This window comes from Emydura macquarii, unplaced genomic scaffold, assembly GCF_026122565.2.
Source record: "Emydura macquarii macquarii isolate MOO-44397 ecotype Brisbane River unplaced genomic scaffold, CSIRO-AGI_Emac_v2 contig_1390, whole genome shotgun sequence".
NCBI lineage: Eukaryota > Metazoa > Chordata > Testudines > Chelidae > Emydura > Emydura macquarii.
Genome location: NW_027131527.1, coordinates 10,987,574 through 11,006,813, shown reverse-complemented (window position 1 = coordinate 11,006,813; position 19,240 = coordinate 10,987,574). Strand labels below are relative to the sequence as shown.

General features: G+C 43.9%; 2 protein-coding genes across 4 annotated transcripts in view; one reads left to right on the top strand and one right to left on the bottom strand.

The window, feature by feature from the left end:
* HERC4 (HECT and RLD domain containing E3 ubiquitin protein ligase 4) overlaps positions 1 to 5,517 on the top strand; it is a 96,474-nt gene extending 90,957 nt beyond the window's left edge. The window contains exons 26-27 of one of the 3 annotated variants that reach the window (XR_010920659.1): positions 807 to 3,859; positions 4,654 to 5,517. Coding sequence is in view for 1 of the 3 variants with exons in the window: in XM_067552612.1 (XP_067408713.1) it covers positions 807 to 824 (18 nt within the window). In the remaining 2 variants the exon portion in view is untranslated. Of the gene's footprint in view, positions 1 to 806 lie in introns of all 3 variants that reach the window. The other 2 variants (XR_010920658.1, XM_067552612.1) reach the window with 2 other exon arrangements.
* Positions 2,236 to 10,792, bottom strand: LOC137156262 (cytochrome c oxidase subunit 5B, mitochondrial-like). Its single transcript, XM_067552983.1, has 3 exons — positions 10,672 to 10,792; positions 6,783 to 6,853; positions 2,236 to 2,361 (listed from the first exon to the last, which is right to left on the bottom strand). The coding sequence occupies exons 1-3, from the start codon at positions 10,790 to 10,792 to the stop codon at positions 2,236 to 2,238; spliced, it is 318 nt and encodes a 105-aa protein (XP_067409084.1).
* Between the last annotated feature and the right edge of the window lie 8,448 nt (positions 10,793 to 19,240).

The window sequence follows — 19,240 nt, the reverse complement described above, 5'->3', positions numbered from 1 at the left end:
AAAATACTTGAATGAAAACTTTTGTTGCTTCATGTGTACTGGATGCACATATCATGCATATTTTTTTAATTTGAGTATAACTTCATTAAGTGCCTTAAGCAAAAGACTGTAGTTAGAATATTGAACATCCTGGCTGTGGCTGTTGTATTGACACAATACAGCACAACACAGAAAATGTAAATAAGGCTATAACCATCTCCTGGTGGTGTAGTGATGGTGGTATTTGATTGGAACCTTCATAGTATAAATGTACATCCTTATAGGTCAGGGTGTGACCTCTAGTAACTTTCTTCACAGACATCTCTTGGGAGGCATACTTCCACCATCATGAGAATCAGGAAACAAACACAAATGAAAATGTTTTGATCATAAGTAAGGGCCCTACCAAATTCAGTCCGTTTTTGTAAATTTCACAGTCATAACATTTTTTAAATCTTGAATTTCACAATGCTGTAACAAACCATGAATATGTATTTAAAAACAGCAAAATGTAAACGTGTTAAATTCTTAAGACTCCGCACTTCTCAAATTTTTACCTAAAGTACACAGCTTTTCTCACACTGGAGGTACCAACCAAAAAGGGGGGGCACAAGGCTACTGTAGGGGAGTTACTTCTGCGCTACTGCTGGCGGTGGCGCTACCTTCAGAGCTGGGCATCTAGCCAGCACAGTCACTGCTCTCCAGCTACCCAGCTCTGAAGTAGCACCGAAGTAAGGGTGGCAATACTGCGACCCTTATACTGTCCTGGTGTGAGAAAGGAAAAGCAAAATGTTCATGTCTTTCTTTTGATTTTTTTCATGTTCCAGGTATTCTGCCACATCTGAAATGAAAGCATTGTGCATTCTACTGTTCCCTCTGGGCTAGACTTCATAATGTAACTGGCACCTTAGCAAGAAGTTTCACTGAAGAGTTCAGTAACTGAATCAACATAGAAAATGAGCAACCCTGTCTCATCATTCCTTTCTGGGTCAATGGCAATTTCCATCACATATTTTAATGGGCAATGCACTAGGTTTTTTGGGTGGAAGGAGTTGGTAAAACAAACGATAAACTTGAAGATTTACTTCTTGTGGCTGAATGAGTGCATGTTGATCGCTCTCAAGAGAAAAAAAGTAGCTTTCGGAAAAACTTTAAAAATGCCTAATCTTGCACTCGGGGCAGACATCAGAAAACTCAAATAGTGCAGCTGTAGCTCAAGAGTGACCTTGTGATACTTTTGTAGTCTTATTGAAAAATATATGCTTTTAAAGAAACAGTAAAAGTAAGACAACCGCTATGCTTTCTATAAACTTTTGAGACCATAACCCCTATTTAATATGGGATCATTGTCAAACTAATGGCAATAGAAGAGTGTATTTTGGTTTTCATTCAGTCATATCTCAAATACCAGTTATACTAATTTCCACTTTGTAAGCTGACCATTACAATACGCCCTTGTTGATTTAAGTGTGTGGTACTGGTAAGCATATGTCTTCATCCCCACTTATGCACCAGTGCAGCCATGAAGTTCTAAGTCTAGCCTGCAACTTTCCTTAACTATGGAAATTCCTTTCTTAGCTTCATATTGCAACTCCAGCTGCCACTTTTTTGTCCGCAGGACCTAACTGCTATTCTTCACTTGGTTTCCCTACATCAACTCAACATGCCTTAAACATGCCAGTTTAGTGCCAGTGCTTTGACTCTCCTAACAGATAGCTAGCTCCAACTAAGTGCTATTTTATGACTAAAAATGGCATTGCGAATTGTCATATCTCAACTTCTAAGTAATCATGCACCAACCTGCTAACTCAACATGAGTTCTCCCTGGTGACGATATGTAAATTCTACAGGCCAAATTATAACTTAACTTACACACAGTCCCTCTTGTGTTCAGACGGTGTGCTCAGTGATGTTTGTAAAACGGTTTCCTTCAAGGTAGTTGCAAGGTGTAACCAATCCTGAAATCAAAACAATTGCTTTGATTCACAAAAGGAATAGAAGCCTCCTCACTCCCTTTTAGCTACCCTGTTAGCAAAAGTAGTTAAAAACCTGAAAACTTATTTTTGTCACTAACATAGGCAGGTACGATGGAATACCCAGAGAGAAGATCTATTGAATGAGGATAGATTTTTTTTTTTCAGAGGGAAATTTTTTAAAATATCAAGGTAGATGTATTATAACCAAACACCCACTATAAAACATTTCATGTTTTATAACTTTGGATAGTATGTGAACTAAAAGGGCACAATAGATGTTTTATACAAAGTTGTTCTGATACATATAGATACAACCCACTAGCCTCTGCTTGGTGACAGATGGAACAATAGGAGAATCCTCTCTAATTCCTGCATATACCTTGGGCTTGAATATGTTGTATGGATCCTTTAGAGAAGAATAAAACAAGTTCTCAGTTACTAGACCAAGAACATGGTTAACTAAAAGCATTATCAAAGATCTTATTCAACTCTTGTACATATAATAAAAGGTCTAACAGTGTCAACTGTTAGTGGCAGCATTTGTGCCACCAAAATTACAGGCTGAACTCATGACCACATCCTAGTTGCCTAGAACATGAGTGCTATGTGCTATTTACAGTGCCTTTTTAGGAAAGCACATTAGTCTGTCCATAATCAGTATTGAATGCAGTATTCCAGTACATGACCCTCTCCTGACACTCCATGAAGGCCAATCTGCCTGAAATTTCATGTGCAATATTATGCTAAAACAAAAATACTCTGAGAAACCTGAGAGAGATGAAAAAGTATTTGAGGGTTTTTTTTAAATAAATTATACCCTTTTTAAAAAAAGTTTAGCAACTTTTATTTGTGAGAGAGTGTTTTGGTTCATGACACATTAAAACCAGCTTATTCTAGCAACTCTATTGTTCTGGTGGTCTGTCTTCAACTAGTTTAAAGGATGAATAAAGCTTGTTATTTGTCCTAGGTATAGGAAAAGGTGCAGTTTAACACAGGTGCAGTTATTAAAAGGAGTTTGTGCATTCTTTAGGAACCATGCATGCTTTACAAGCCGTAGTATGTCCACTAGCTAAATGCAAGCTTCCTAAAGCACACTAAGGCCCGGTCTACACCAGAGAGTGTTGTCGACAAAACAGGCCTGGTGTACACACTGAAATGACCCTTTTGTCAGCAAAACTGCCGTGTTTTTTTTGACAAAAATAAAACCACCTCGACGCAAGGCGTAGAGCTTTTTCAACAAACTTTTAGTGACAAATCGTCAGTGTGGACATTGCTGTATGTTTTTGTTGCAGTAAACGGCCTCTGGAAATGTCCCACAGTGCCAATCTGGACAGCTGTTTGCACTCTGCAGCTCTGCAGCCACCTGCTCCTCCCCCTTTAAGTTTGAAATTTTTATACCACTTCCTGCTTGGTTGGCGTGAAAAGCTAGCACCTCATCTTATCAGCCAACCATGCCAGTTCAACACAGCAAATGCTCGCCCACTTGGCACACATTGGAACTTCTGGACTTGATCAGCATTTGGGGGGAATCTGTCGTGCAGTTCCAGCTTCGCTGTAGCCGAAGGAACTTTGATGCCTACGGCCAGATTTCTTGTGCCACGGCAGAGAAGGGCTATGAGCGGAACAGGCTGCAGTGCTGAGCTAAAATCAAGGCACTGCAGCAGAGCTACCACAAGGCTAGGGAGACAAACCGTCACTCTTGTGCTGAGCCAATGAGCTGCCACTTCTACAAAGAGCTGAAATCCATCCTCAGCAGCAACCCCACAGCCAGCCCCAAGATGGTCGTAGACACCTCCACAGCCTCAGGACCACCGCATACTGGACTGAACCCTGATGAAGATGTCATTGATTAGAAAGTGGAGCTGGAGGCTTCCCCAAAGCCACGGAACAGTTCGGTTGTTAAGGTTAGGAGTCAGGAGCTGTTTTTGACCCCAGAAGGCTTCAGCCAGTCCCAGCCCTTCCGCTCAGTATGCAGGAGAGGGGCACTCTAGTAAGTGTTTGGAAGCTGATGCCTCTTGTGTACTGGAAGCATGGGGATACTTACCTTGGCTAAACCATACAGATACTTGAAGGGCTAGAAATGCACAGGAGTAGCTGTGTTTGCATGTGCTTTCCCGTTCTCCTGCGCATCTAGGCAGTACGGCTGAGAGCATGTTAATGCATGCTGAGATTTTGCGGGTATCCTATGGTGTGACCTCTAGGAAACTTTCTTGGCGGTACTCCCCGATTCTCTGCCTCAGATTCCTGGGCAGAGCAGCTGTGTTTCTGCCCCCGTTGTAGGTCTCTTTCCCATGCCAATTGGCAATCACTTGAGCGGGGACCAAAGCAGCGCACAGTCGTGCAGCATAGAGACCTGGTTTGAAGCTGCTCGCATGGAGGAGATGTATCCTAGCATTCTTGCTGACTGTAAGGAGTGAGATATCTGCTTCTACGGCCCCTGCCTTTGGAGAATGGTGGCACAATTTGACATTTGTTTTCCCTATTTACCAGTATTTATGCCCCAAGTGAGTACCCACCCAGAACCTAGACCTACTTGCATGGTCTTAACCCCCCCCCCTCCTACCCTCAACCCACCATTCTCAGGCTGATCAAGGAGCTGTATTCTGCACAGAGGGACAGTGAGAATGAGAGTGATTCATGTTTACTGTTAGGGCATTCACAATAATGGTTTTGTTCACTGTTTCTTGTTCTTACACAGATATGACCTTCGCAGTCAAGGCCCCTACACTGGCAGAGACTGCCTATGATTGATAAGGAAGCGACCCTGGAGAAGCAAGAAGGAGATGTTCCAGGAACTTCTCCTGTCCTCTGAGGTGTCCAAAAGAGAGAAAAGACATTGAGACAATCAATGTCAGAATCTCAGAAGATTGACAGACAGGAACAGAAGGAAAACCAGGGGAGAATTTTAGCTGGCCAGGCGTGCATGATCAAGGCCATGGAGGAGTAGAAAGAGCTTCTAAAGACAATAGTGTCATTGCAGACACAGTTCATGCAAGCTCGGCCCCCCTCCTTCAGCCGCAACAGAATTTCTTCACCTGCACTCACCAACTCCCCCTACACATTCCTACTAAAATCACGGACCATCTCGCTACCCCCCTCATTCTACCTCCTCAGACAGCTATGAGACCAACAGCTGGACTTACACGTAGCTGTCATAGCTGGAACTGCCCCCCCCACTACTTTCCCCTCTTTAGGATTTGTGTTGTGTGCTGTTTTGTGCTTAATAATAAAAGCAAGCTCTCCAACCAAGAAGCACTCTTTATTTGTGTGTTGAACATATGTGCACCTACCACCGACATACATGTACAGCTGTATAGCAGTCATAGAATGTCACAGCGCAGTTTCAAAAAACATCTGATGTCAAATGGGCCCTCAATGCTTCCCTTATGCATGTGGCGCCTGTTGTGCCCCTCTGATACTTCTGGCATCTGGCTGCTCATATTCTGATGCAAGGTGATACGCATCTGTGGTCCACCCAGGGGCAAACTTCTTGCCCTTAGCTTTGCATAAATTATGGAGCACACAACAGGCGGCTATAACCACAGGACTATTGTCCTCATTTAAGTCCAGCCTGCCATAAAGGCATCTCCAGCATGCCTTTAACCTACCAAACGCACATTCAACAGTCATTCAGCACCTGCTCAGCCTGTTATTGAAGCACTCCTTGCTGCTGTCCAGGTTGCCTGTGTAAGGGTTCATGAGCCATGGCATTAGGATCCCAGGATCACTATGGGCATCTCAAATCCCCTACTGGACTCTTTTCATCTGGGAAAAAAAGTCCCTGCTTGTAGCTTCTGGTACAGGCTCGTGTTCCTGAAGAGACGAGCGTCATGCACCTTTCCTGACCAACTCGTGTTATGTCAGTGAAACGCCCCTGGTGATCCACAAGCACCTGCAGTACCATAGAGAAGTACCCCTTCCTATTGATGTACTCCGTCACAAGATGATCCAGTGCCAAAATTGGGATATGTGTGCCATCTATTGTTCCACCATAGTTAAGGAATCCCATTGCTGCGAAGCCATCCACTATTTCACGCACATTGCCCAGCATCACAGTCCTTTGCAGCAGAATGCGGTTAATGGCCCAGCACACTTGAGATAACACCGCTCTAACAGTGGACTTGCTGACTCCAAACTGATTAGTGACTGACCAGTAGCAGTCTGGAGTTGCCAGCTTCCACACAGCAATTGCCACGTGCTTCTCCACTGACGGCAGCTCTAATTCTGGTGTCCTTGCACCGCAGGGCAGGGGCAGGCTCCGCATAGAGTTCCATGAAGGTGGCTATGTGCATTCGAAAGTTCTCTGCTCATCATCCCAGACCTGCAGAACAATGTGATCCCACCACTCAATGCTTGCCTGGAAGTGGCAATTCACCATATGCAGATACTTCATGAATGACATCAGTAACGTGGTGCCGTTTCCCTGCATGCCATTCGGCAGGTCAGGCTCCTTCAGCTGCAGAATCAAGGCCTTAAACTCTCCAATTCTGTTTCCTCAACAGAAAATGGTACTTTGCAATTTTATGGAACTTTTCGTACAAAAATCTCAAAATGTTTTATGTATATTTAATTATGCTTCACAGCTTCCCGGTAAGAATGCAATATTATGGTTGTTTAAGGGACCTTATTTCTGCATTTCAAATGTTTTCATACTTAGGGGGTGTGAATTAGTGTATTCTTAACTTTAGGTATCTTGCTTTGCAGACTTTGATTTGTTTGTTATTAATTAAATATTCTATTCAGGATTTCCCTCCTTCAAGTTGACACATTTACAACTTTAATTCCAATGTAATGCTTTTTATTTTAATTATTCAATATAAAATTTACCTGTCCTTTTTTCATAATCTCCAGTGTTTTCCATTCAAGTCCAGTTGCTTGTTTCTCATCACTGGGAATACCTAAATAGGATTAAAATACATATGTATTCTACATATTTATCAGATTAAACTAATGACTAATGCAAAGCATTAAACCCTTGTCCTAGACATCATCATAAATGTCCATTCAATTTTTTTTAGTTGCAAAGCATTTTTGATTGAAATAAGACATTATATAGGAATTACCTTAAGGATCAGACAGGTAGTCCTGTATCCTGTCTCTGATAGTAGTTAGTACTAGATGCTTTTAGAGAATGATACGAGACCCCTGCTGTAGGTAGATTTGGGATAAACTGGCCCCCATATTAGATGTTAGAAAATGTACTAGTTACAGCCAGTCCATCTAACAATTCTTTGGACAGAGGTTCTTATCGGACTGCATGTGGCCTCTTCTGGTATGACAAAGAGAGAGATTTGCGCTATCAAATCAGAACACTACAGGTTACAGCTCTTGCCATATAAAACCCCCTCACAATGGCTGTTTCTGGAAATGAGACCATGCACCAGTTCAGACTCTTTCCCTTTTCGTCACCTATTCTAATGAAAATGTAAATTTCAGTCTTGGCTGATAGTGTCCAAAAGTTAATATTTAAGGTAACATCAGTCCGGTCACTAGTGGACAACTGCACAACTGATGGACACCACCACCACAGCTGGCATCTTTGTTAGCAATCACAGAGGCCAATTATGGAAATGTAGGGCTGCATGAGACTTCAAGAGTCATTTTCCCATGATGAGGCAGGATTAAATATACCTAGACCATCCCAGACAGAGGCTTGTCTAGCCTCTACTTAAAAACCTCTTTGTTCCAGTGCTTAGCTATCCTTATTGTTACAAAGCTTTTCCTGATATTTAACCTAAATCTTGCTTGCTGCAAATTAAGCTAATTACTTCATGGTGGACATGGAGAGCAAATGATCAATATCAATATCCTCTTTATAACAGCCCTTGATGTATTTGAAGATTTATGTCCTCCTTCGGCTGTCTCTCCTCTAAATTAAACATCCCCAATTCTTTCAACTGTACTTCATAGATCATGTTTTCTAAACCTCTAATAATTTTTACTGCTTTCCTATGGACCCTCCAATTTGTCCATATCCTTTGTAAAACATGGCACCCAAAACTGAACAGAGTTCAGCTGTGGCTTCACCAGTGCCAAGTAGAGCAGAACAACTACCTGCTGTGTCTTACGTCTAACATCTCTCAATACATCCCAAAATGACATTTGCCTTTTACACAACAGTATCACACAGTTGACTCATATTCAATTTGTAATCCATTATAACCCCCGATTCTTTTCTACAGAACTGCTGCCTACCCAATTATCCCCCATTTTGTATTTGTGCATTTGATTTTTCCTTCTGTAACCCCCTTCCTTTCCTGGGTTACTTGGGAGCAGGCAACACTCACAGGTGTGCAAGGGCACCTAAGGATGCTGACAACAAAGGAGATCCTGAGTATCCCAGTGATGGTGTAGGATAGGTGGGAATCTTCTATCCACCCCTCTGCTGCAGTCCCTTTACGTCTAAAGGAATTTAAAATTGGCGGTGCCTCCATCTGGCTGGCCCCTACACATGCTCAATAGCGGGCCTTGGGAGCTTCCAGGACTAAACCTAGTCTAATAATTATAATAATCTGAGACATGGGTCTAACTCAACAACTGCAATTATGCAAACTAAACATCCAATATACTTAAATTAGAATTAACACACCTTTACTTAACAAATTAAAGAAAAATGGCATAACAGACTGAAATTAAACATCACTATTCTTTTAAATCCACAGGGGCCATTGAATAAATAAAAAAATAGCATATAGTAATAAATGAAACTTGTCTAACTGGCATCTACACTGTCACTATTCACCCCATCTCCAGAGTGTACACTCCCCTAGAGTTCAGAGCCCTAACCCCTTGCTTGCGCAGGCGCACTTGAAGATCTGAAGAAGGAGACAGCACTCTGTTAGTTCAGTGTACTAGTTCAGCCCAGTTTTCAAGCTGTGAAGGGACTTTCTTTCTGCCTCCTCTCAGGCCCAGTCAAAGAGGGGGGGATACACTCACACCACCTTCACTGCAGGTCCACCTCAGTCAGCTCCAGGCTCAGTCCCTGCCCTGGTTTGGGCAATGCCACCAACCTCTGAAGCTCCCTGCTTGATCAAAACTCCAACAGACTCTCAGCAGCCAGCGGCAGCAGGCAGTAGCCAGCAGCTTCCAGCCTCAGCTGTGCTCCACCCCAGCACCAAAATGGAGTCCCCCATATGCATTTAGCTGACTCCCTGGAAGGGGAAGAGTCTCTCTCCTTTTTCCCCAAGGCATCATGGATGTTGTAGTCTCCCACGATTTTCCCCACTGTAAAACTCCCAATTAAGTTCCAAGGCCCCTGAAGTACAGGGTGCCTACACTTCCTAAGAGCAGTATGCTATACTTGTCTTTTGTCCCTCTGGAACTTGTCTTTGTTGTATTTCATCATATTAATTTCAAACCTATTTTCCAATTTATCAAGATTGTTTTGAAATCTAATCCTGCCATCCATAGTGCTTGCAACCCCTTTCAGCTTGATGTCACCCACACATTTTATACATATACACCCTAACCCATCAGCTAATGAACAATCTTCCTACACTGAAGAATTGTTTTTTTACAAAAATTGAAAACAACATTTACAAATTGGCTGCTAACCCACTCACCTTCTCCCTCCCTCCTTTCTCCATAAACCCCAAACCTTTACATTCCTCCCCATATCCTCTGTGAAAATCTAATGTGAATAAATGAACTTGTAGAGTGCTTTAGAGATCAACAATTTAGGCCTCCAACCCTGCAAATTAATTCATACAGGCAGACTCCTGCACCTGTGTATAGTCCCACCATAACCTTCTATTGTGTGCAGTTAGAAGGACTCTATGCAAGCCTACGGGCACATCTGCATAACACAGGTTGCAGGATTGGAGCCTTATGCTTTGTTGTGGTGGAGGACGGAGTTCCAGAGTAGAGGGTCTCTTGTTGAACGTGTCCTATGCCTGGATAGATTGTTTGTTAATCATTAGTAAAAGCAGCTATGTACACAGAGTTTAAGCAGGATTCATTCAGAAGAACAATTTGGCATCCTATGCATATCAAATAGTCCTAAAAGTGGGAAAATAACTAGTACTGATGTATTTCCATTTCCACTCTTCGTCTCTTTCTTTACTCAAGGCTTGATTGTCTACCTTAGGGATTTTTGCCCCAGTGATACCAGTGCAAAATCCCAAATGAAGGCATGTTCCTATACAGCATCTGTCTGTCAGTTTTATGATTTTTAGCCCATTTTCCATCTTAACCCATCTGTGTTACAGTCAGTTAAGTCAGTAAGTGGATTTGAGCCCTTCTGCTTTGATGGCAGCAGCAGCAGGAGCTCTCAGCCCACCATGAGTTATTTCAGAGACAAGGAACTGGGCTCAATGTCACTTGTGTGTAGGAAGGGCTCCCGTGGCGTGGCTGAATAGCCAACGACACAAAGCCACATCCCTAAAGCATTGGAAGAAAAGACGTTTTAAAAATCCTAAAATAGGTTCAGAGCCACAGAACTAATCCGAGACTTGGGGGGGGGAGAATTAATTTATCTCGTTCGCCAAGATAATTCACCCTCTATACACGCCGGACACCCGCCCCCAGCTTCACACTCTTGAGCAGTAGCCGCACTCCCTCGGCCTCCCTTTCCCGGCCTGGCCGGGCCCACTCACGCCTACCAGCCCTCACACGCACCCCGCACCGACCTCTCCCGCCCGCCCCCTACCAGCCCTCACGCCCCGCCTGCCCCCCGCCCCAGCCCGCCTCCGCTCACTCATCCCGTGCCGTTACGCGCCCGCCCGTCTCTGCCCCGCGCCCCCTTCGACCCGCTCCCCCAGTCCCGGGCTGTACTGCACCCCCGCGCTCATGGCCCGGGCGGGGCGCTGGAGGAGGCGGAGCAGTCGCCTGGACAGCATCGCCAGGTCACCGCCCGGCCGCCGCTGCTGAGGGGTCACGGCGCGGACGTTCCCGGCCAGCCCGGGGGAGGGGGCGCTCAGCTCAGCTCAGCTCAGCGCAGGCAGCCAAGCCGGGCAGGGCGAGGAAGGGCTTTCCTTGCCTGCCCGGCAGGTGGGGACAGGGGCTGCAGTACGGAGCTATGGTGGGTGGGGCCGGGGGTACGTGGCGCGCTGCCCTTTCCTTGCCGTATGTCTGGCAAATGAGAAACCTGGCCCGCAGCTGGGGGAAGTTACTGCGGTTGAGAACCACGTTGCTTGGGGAGGAAGAGCAATGTCTGTGTGTTTTCCCCTGACAAAACGCACCCTTAAATAATAATAAATTGCTGGCTGGACTCAGTCACGACCCCTCACGATTAGCTGTCGGTGGTAGTTTCTGATACTTCTCCCTATCCAATTAGCTACCCCCCAACTTTCTCCTAGGGTGGCTTATTCTGAGGGATGGGATATTCCTCCATTACAATGAGCAACTTTCGCTGACCCCTCCCACACTTTTCTCTAGCTGCCTTCTCACCCACCCCCCAAAAACGGTACTTCAGCTCCTAACGTCCATGGAAGGTAAGAGCCTAACCCCTTTTGGGGAGCTGGGCCATAGTTTCCTAACTGAAATCAACTTCTCCTTCCCAGTGCTTCTCTCCCTTTCTTTGGATTTAGCAAAAAAAAAAAAAAAAAACCCCGAACAAAACACACCTGCAGTCTAAATAAGCATATGGGTTACATCTGTGGGTTAACCATTTTCTGGACAATGATTGGCTGGGTTTTGAGTTTAATCAATGCATAGCTAAACTAGGGGGATGAAATATAATTCCTGATCTTCTCCACCCTAGCTGCAACCACTGGTTGAGAAACAGGATCTAACATGACACTGCTGAGACCTCAGATCGCTGGAGTGTGCTCAGTAACAGTAAGGTAAGCTAATTTTGATGGATAGCTGATTCTGACACAACACCAGGCTGCTCTCCTCAAGCTGAGTTTTGAGTAGAGATCACTAAACAAATGCTGTGCCTTTTGTTTCTGTTTTCTTCAGAGAATGACACTGTCTTGTATTTCCTTTATGGGGCAATCCCCCCCCTTTTTTTTTAAACAGCACCCAAAATATGTTTGGAGAAACCTGGGTTTCAAGCCATGTTGGTACTTCCTATTTTGTATCTCCAGTCCTGTGACCCGATCCCTGGGGATAGCCCTTACACCCATGGGATCCAGTTGCAGGTGTGGAGTCCACGTGTGCAGCACCTTGTCCAAATTCTTAAACTTCTCAGGAGAGATGTCCCAAAGAGCATTTCCTGTTGCATATATCATAATCATACACTGCTGCAAACATGGATGCGTGCACAATCTTGTTTGGTACATTGTATCTCAGTGTTAGATGTAACATCAAATGAAATTATCATTCTTGCTTTATTGGTGCACTGAGCAGAAATTAGTACCTTTGCTGCTGCTTCCATCTGTTTTAAGGTGTAGAGATCGACTGCTCTGTTGTTTGTGCTAGAGATTCTTCTTAAGGTTTCTCTTGGGTACCCTCATTTCCTCACGCTAGTTTGTTTCCATGTAACAGCTTCATGTGGGAATTTGTGTTGGCATCCAGAGTACATGCCTCAGATATGTCCAGTGCTTCCTTCTGATTCTGGTGGAAATGAGTTGCTGGTTGGTGATTTCTTGGATCTCTTTGTTGGTGATGAAGTCTTTCCAATCAATGTTCAGAACCTTTTGTAGGCACTTATTTTTGAAGGTGTCTGGTTTTCTGTCTAACGCTGTGTTAGATCACCAGTTCTCACAGTCACGTGTTAGCACTGAGACTACCTTTGAGTTGCAGATTCTCAGTTTTGTTCTGACATTAGTAAATGGCTGTAGATGCCTTCCCTGTCCTTGATGTCTCTTCCTTCGTGAGGTCTCCATTAGCTAATATGGTAACTTTGGTAACTTCACTTGGGCAAAAAATATTTTATCTTATTTGCTGTAATGTATGTGAAGCTCTATTAGAGGATAATGTCTTTATTGGTTTAGAGATGAGTTTTTAACAGAACATTGCACTACCAAAATAAAAGCTTTGGGATTTCAGTTAATTTCAAAGAGATGCCAACAGAAGCAGAGCTCTCATTAGTGTTTGTTACTAATAATGTATATAGCTTTAAAGAAAATTTTTAAAAGATGCAATCACTGAGAATTGTGAGAATTTTGATCAGTTTTCCACTTTGGTCTAGCATTGATGCAGCTCCTCTAGGGAGTAGCAATTGTGGAAGCTATTGTCTATAGGAAAAAAATGCTGAGTTGTTTTTCCTATGTTTAGTAGCAAAGAAAATGGCACAATATCTTTGAGGAACTATAAAAGAGAGAGAAGAAACTGTGAACATGGACTAAATGGGAGAGGTCAGAGAAGACTATCAGTATAAAGGTGTTGAAAGATTACAGGAGCAGATGATGTCATCAGTGGGAAAGAGGTCAAGAAGGGAAAAGCCCCAGGGAGTACCAAAAGAGGGGAGGAAATAATAAATACAATGCGAAGGGATCAGACAGGAAAGGACAGAGACCTAGAAGCCCAAGTGGTATACCGGTGAGCTCCCACAATTTATTCCCAGTTTTTCAGTAGAAAATTGAATTCTTCTCCCCCAAAATATCCAGTATTTGAAAATCTTCAGTAACTTTTTCAGTTTTTGAAAAGGGAAAGCCAAAATTTAACAATTTTTTATTTTCTGGTTTTTCATCCACAAACTTAGAAAATTTGAAATTTTGAAAATTTCCATTGGGATTTTAAAGCCAATTTTTATAGAGAAAAATGTTTCAACAAAAACTCTAGTCTCAAGTATGCAGCTGATGTCAACAGTAGATGAAAGATTAAGAATGATGGAGAATATACACTTACACTTTGAAAGGAAGCCATCATAGTGACTTAGGGCTTGTCTACAAGGTTGGTTTAATTGTAGCTTTTCAAATTAATCCACTATGAAAATGCTTTCATATACACAATGTAACTCTTTGTAGTGCACTAGCTGTATTTATCACAAACTCTGGAGTCCAGTTTCAAAGTGAACAATCTTTGTTGCTCTGACATTCCCCTCTGCAATCTGGACTGGTGTATAGCTGTGTCACCCCAATCCCTCACTCCTACACTAGCACTTGCTCCGCTGTGTGAACACCCCACTCCTGGGTCAGCCCACGCACAGCCTCCTGCGAGCCAGCAGCTCTTACCTTAGTGAGTGAGTGCTTCTGGCCAGCCACTCATGGGATTATGCAATAGAATGACCCCCCCCAAACACCACCCCGTCCCAGATGCAACTCTAGGAACTGCTGTCTTAGAGTTCAGTGCTGCCCACTGGACTCTGCAAGCTCATATGCTTGTCAATTTATCAAAGAAATTGATATGTACCAGCTCTGTCACTTTAAATGAAATCTCTACACACACCCAAACCACTTGCACTGCTTTAGAGAAAACAAACATAAGTTTCTTAAGAACAGAATGATTTTAAATGATTATAAACCAGAGGAAAGCAGGTCAGATTTAATCAAAAGTAAACAAAAGGCAAATTGCATTCTAAACTCAGCTTAGCACTTTCAGTAGCCTTACATTCTTAGATGGGTCTCACTACAGACTGGTTGGCTGGCCTCCAACCAGGCTCTCCTCTGTAGTCAATGCTTCAGTTGCTTTATACCGTTGGTAGCTGGATTGCGAGAGAGAGAGACCAAAATGTCCCCCCTTTGGGGCTTCACCTCCCCTCCTCAGGCTCAAGTGACCAACAGTATTCCTGCATGGTCTTCTCTATGTCCTGAGTCAATGAGCATCACCTTATCAGATGCTTAGAGTAGCCCATTGTTCCTGGAAGAGCAGGGTTGTTTTATGCATACATTAGTGAGGTGTGAACTACCTCTCTGTTTTTAGTGTTTGCCTGGATCTGCTTCAAGCCGTGTGAGAGACATGTTTGGGAATATTACATAGAGTTTCATAACCAAACATATGACTTTGCAACAAACATTTTATTAGAAAATGTTTAAGTAAAAAACAAAAAAGCAACGTTCAGGGTTTACAAGGCACAGTAATACAATATCCAGGGACGGTATGCAGTGGGGGGGTTGGGGGGGTGATTGGGGATCAGGGGGTGGCAGCAGCATGATGAGCTGTGGCCCTGTAGGAGGGGCTGGAGGTGTGGGACTTGAGGTTTGTAGGGGGGTATGTGGGGAGAGGTGGACGCTATCCAGCATGGGGGGAGGGTCCCTGGGAGGCATTTGCCAAGGAAGGCAGGTGAGTCCATGTGCGGGAGTGGAGGTCTGGGGAGGACAATGGTGTGCAGGGGGGTATGTGGGGAGGGGAGGATGCTATCCAGCGTTGAGGGAGGGTCCCTGGGAGGCATTTGCCAAGGAAGGCAGGTGAGTCCATGTGTGGGAGTGGAGGTCTGGGGAGTACAATGGCGTGCAGGGGGGATATATGGGGAGGGGGGGAGGATCCCTAGGAGGTATTTGCCAAGGGGAGCAAGCGAGTCCATGCATGGGGGTGGGAGTGTGGGTCTGGGGAGGACAATGGTGGGGTGGACTGCAATATACATTCAGCATGTCATGAGCATTTCAAAAACATCTTACATGACATAAAAAATAACGAGAGTTCTGTGGCACTTTAAAGACTAACAAAATTAATATTTGTAGACATAAGCTTTCGAGAGACTTCAGCTCTCTTCTTCAGATGCAGTAATACAGAAAATAGGTAACACAGAGGCATCTTATAGCTATCCAAGTGCATTGAGAACAATGGGGAAGGTGGAGTCCGGTACTTAAGACCTAATGACGACCATTGAGTAGGAGGTGAGAATGGGTGAGCAAAATAATTTACCTTCGGTAGTGAGAGAGCCACTCCAAGTTTCTGTTTAAACCCAGTTTGAATGTGTCAAGTCTGCAGATCATTTCTAACTCAGCAGTTTCTCTTTGAAGTCTGTTTTTGGAGTTTTTTTTTTTTTTTTTTTTTTTTTTTTTGGAGAAGTACAGCAACTTTCAGGTCAGAGACAGAATGCCCTGGGGAATTAAAGTGTTCTCCCACTGGTTTATGGATGTTGTTATTTTTTATGTCTGATTTGTGTCCATTTATCCTTATGCGTAGTGATAGTCCAGTTTGGCCAATGTACATGGCAAAGGGGCATGACGTACTTACATGACATACTTTGCATTAAACAATATACAGTTACACTATAAGGGTGAACATGAATGATACACAATCACACCATAAGGGTATACATGGGGTACAGTGTGTCACAGCTGCAAAGCGAGTTAGTCCAGTCTGTTGTTAGTGCAGTCTGCACACAACGTTACTGTGATCTACTTTGGCAATGGTCCACTGACTATCCTACGCTGCTTTCTGGATGACTGTTACAGATTTGTCTGTTTACCTGTGTGTCCCCTCCTGCCGTGTGGCCAAGTTATCCCCCGTTGTCCTCTCCCCCAATTTATAAGCTGGTGCACAGGCAGATTTTATTCATTTGCTCCTAGATTCCAGTTTAATCACAATACCGGCAATACTTCAGAAGCTCTATAACGTGCTTTGAGCAGTTGCTTGAAGCTTCACTGAGACCCTGGATCTCATTGCCAGCTGGGGAGAAATGTTGGTACAGGAAGCTTTTGTGACCAACCACTATAGTAAAGGCCCTTTTGTAGTTATTGCTCGACTGATATCTCCTACAGACCTGGGATGCCAAACAGCTCAGGAGCACCTATATTAAAATGGGGAACAACAGGAAAAAAATCTAGCAAGGGACAATTTTTTTGAGGAACCAGATAGGATTTTATCTAACTACAGGACCACCTACCCCAGGCAGCTTGTGGAAATTGCTGGCTACCATCTCACTCAACCCCCTTCTCCTCCCTGATGGACGACCAGCAAGAGTCGTCATGGGATGAGCATAAGGAGGCCAGTGAAGAGATCTCCCTGGAAAGCCAGATCTGTTGGGACTCAGGATCTTGCTGCTGGCCTGGTTGAAGGCAAGCCCAATTTCTGTCCTGCAGCAACCAACTTTGATTCCCAGGCAGCAAACCATACCAGGACTGAAGAAGCTGATTCTATGAAGGGAACCTCAGGATGTACATTTTAATTTTTAAAATAATTGTGCTATACATTTATTATTATTCTGCTATACTGTCATGCTAGCTTCTATTCTGTGTGCCCCATGGCTCCAGCCATTGCACGTGGATGCTAGCTGAGAAACCTTTCTAAGCCCAAAGTCCTTACCTCCCTCCATCGACCCATGTTGTCTGTTCTCCCACCTCTCCTCTTCCCCCACAGGTACACTTTTCAAAGTGGTAGCTGCTCTGGCTGCACAACTGGCCTCCATCTCATGCTAAAACCCCAACTACCAACTGTTTTCAGATCCATGCTGAGAAAGGCATGTGCCCATGTACCCATATTTTCCCCTCTTCCCTGAGCTGTGCCTCTCCTGCACCCTACAAACCATAAACAACCAACCAACCAAAACTAAAATACATTTGCCACCTCAAAAATGTTGGCCAGCCAAATGATGCAACTGCAGTCTCTATCCCACCCCCTCCCGTGACAGATTTGAATAAGGAAAACATTCTTTTGTGTGAAATGCAGTTTATTCAGACAGTGGTTACAGGAAAAGAAGTTTGGTTGGTGTTCTCACTTTACATGAGCCAGTCTCTGGCTCCCAATTGGCTACTAGGTCCAGTAAAGAGATCAGTTATTTAAAATTATGCTCTTTACTAAAAAGATTCCCTCTGACCCCAAAGGGTCAGCCACAGTACCAGATCAATATAAGTTTGGATCTTACCCAAAATACCACGCTGCCAGCCAATCCTTTAGTAACTAAAACTAAAGGTTCATTATAAAAAGAAACAAACTATAAGAGAAATGTTAAAGGATTAGAGCAATCAGATACATACAAATGATTTGAAAGTCCATATATCTCAGGTTTCTAGTAGAATTGTGGAGTTTGCAGGCTTGTATAGTCCCTCTGGTATACATCCAGTACCAAGATGGGTCTCAATCCTTTGTTTCACAGCTTCAGTTCAGTTTGTAGATGAGTTGATCCAGAGGTAGGTAGGTGGCTGAAGGCTGAAGATGACTAAAGACAAAATGGATGTCATGCAGCTGCCTTTTATGTCCTATGGTCTTGGCCATGCTGCTTGTGGAATTTTACAGGAATAAAATGGAGTCTAGAGTCACATGAGGTATATTCCTAGCTTCTCCCCTTAGGCCCCCTGTATCTGTGAATTTCTTAATGGCCATTAAGCAGGCTAGTGCTGCAACCATCCTGTCTGGGGTGTTGCCCAGCCAGCATAATTTGAAATACAGAGATACCAAACATATCTATAACTTCCATTACACATATAACACGAACATAAACATCATCATCTTACTTAGCCCATTATAGCCTTTCTTACAGTTCCTGACATGGCAAATCTCATATGAATTATGATGATTTTGACATCTTGATGTTAAACAATATAATAAATGCTTTCCCCCGCCCAATCTAGCCAGCGTGACACTTACCATCTCTGAGATTCCCCCAGGTTTGAGTGGAAAAGTCAGAAATGCATGCAAAAAATAATGGTATCACAGCCTTCCTAGAATATATACAAATAACTGCTTGCTATTTTTTTTTTTTTTTAAATAACCCCACAGCGATGGCACCTGCACTGACCAGCTCCTCAGAGATAAGGCCCTTATCAATGGCGGAGCAGCTGACAAATGTGAGGGGGAGAAAATGGGAAAACTTGTGATGAACTGTTTGTAGACATCGAGTCCCCCCCAAAAAAAGGGGGGGGGGGTGGAGAGGTGGAAATAATAACTGAAGACAGAGAGGGAAACTGATAAGGAGCTTTCCAGGGAGATCATTGAAGTGGCAAAGGACAACATGGCAGTTGCCAGAGAAAACACTGCCATGGCCAAAGACAGTATGGAAAAAGACAAGAAGATGCAGACGCAATGACTGGAGGCAGTACAAAGTCAAAAAGCCCTGTTGCAGTGCACGTTACTAGCAATGCAGTACTAAAAACCAGCATCCAAACATGTTATGCAGTCCCTGGACAGCCCAGATCCTTTGAACAAACCTTCCCCCTTCCCTGTCTGTACCTTTGCAGCATTGCTCTCAGAGGCCATTCCTTTCCCAGGCCCTAGCCCAGGACACCGAGAACTGTGGCACCTGGGACCGCAGCTCTTTTGATCCCTCTATAGCTTCTAGTAACTTTGAGCTATGGCACTCCGTTTCAGAAGTCCCACAAACCAGAAAAGAGAGAGCCAGGATAGGTCCATCAATGGCTATTAGCTAAGATGGTGAGGGATACAACCTCATGCTCTGGGTGTCCCTAGCCTCTGATTACCAGAAGCTGGGACTTGCCTGTTCTGTTCATTCCCTCTTAAGCACCTGGCATTGGTCACAGTTGGAAGAGAGGATACTGGGCTAGATGGACCGTCTATGG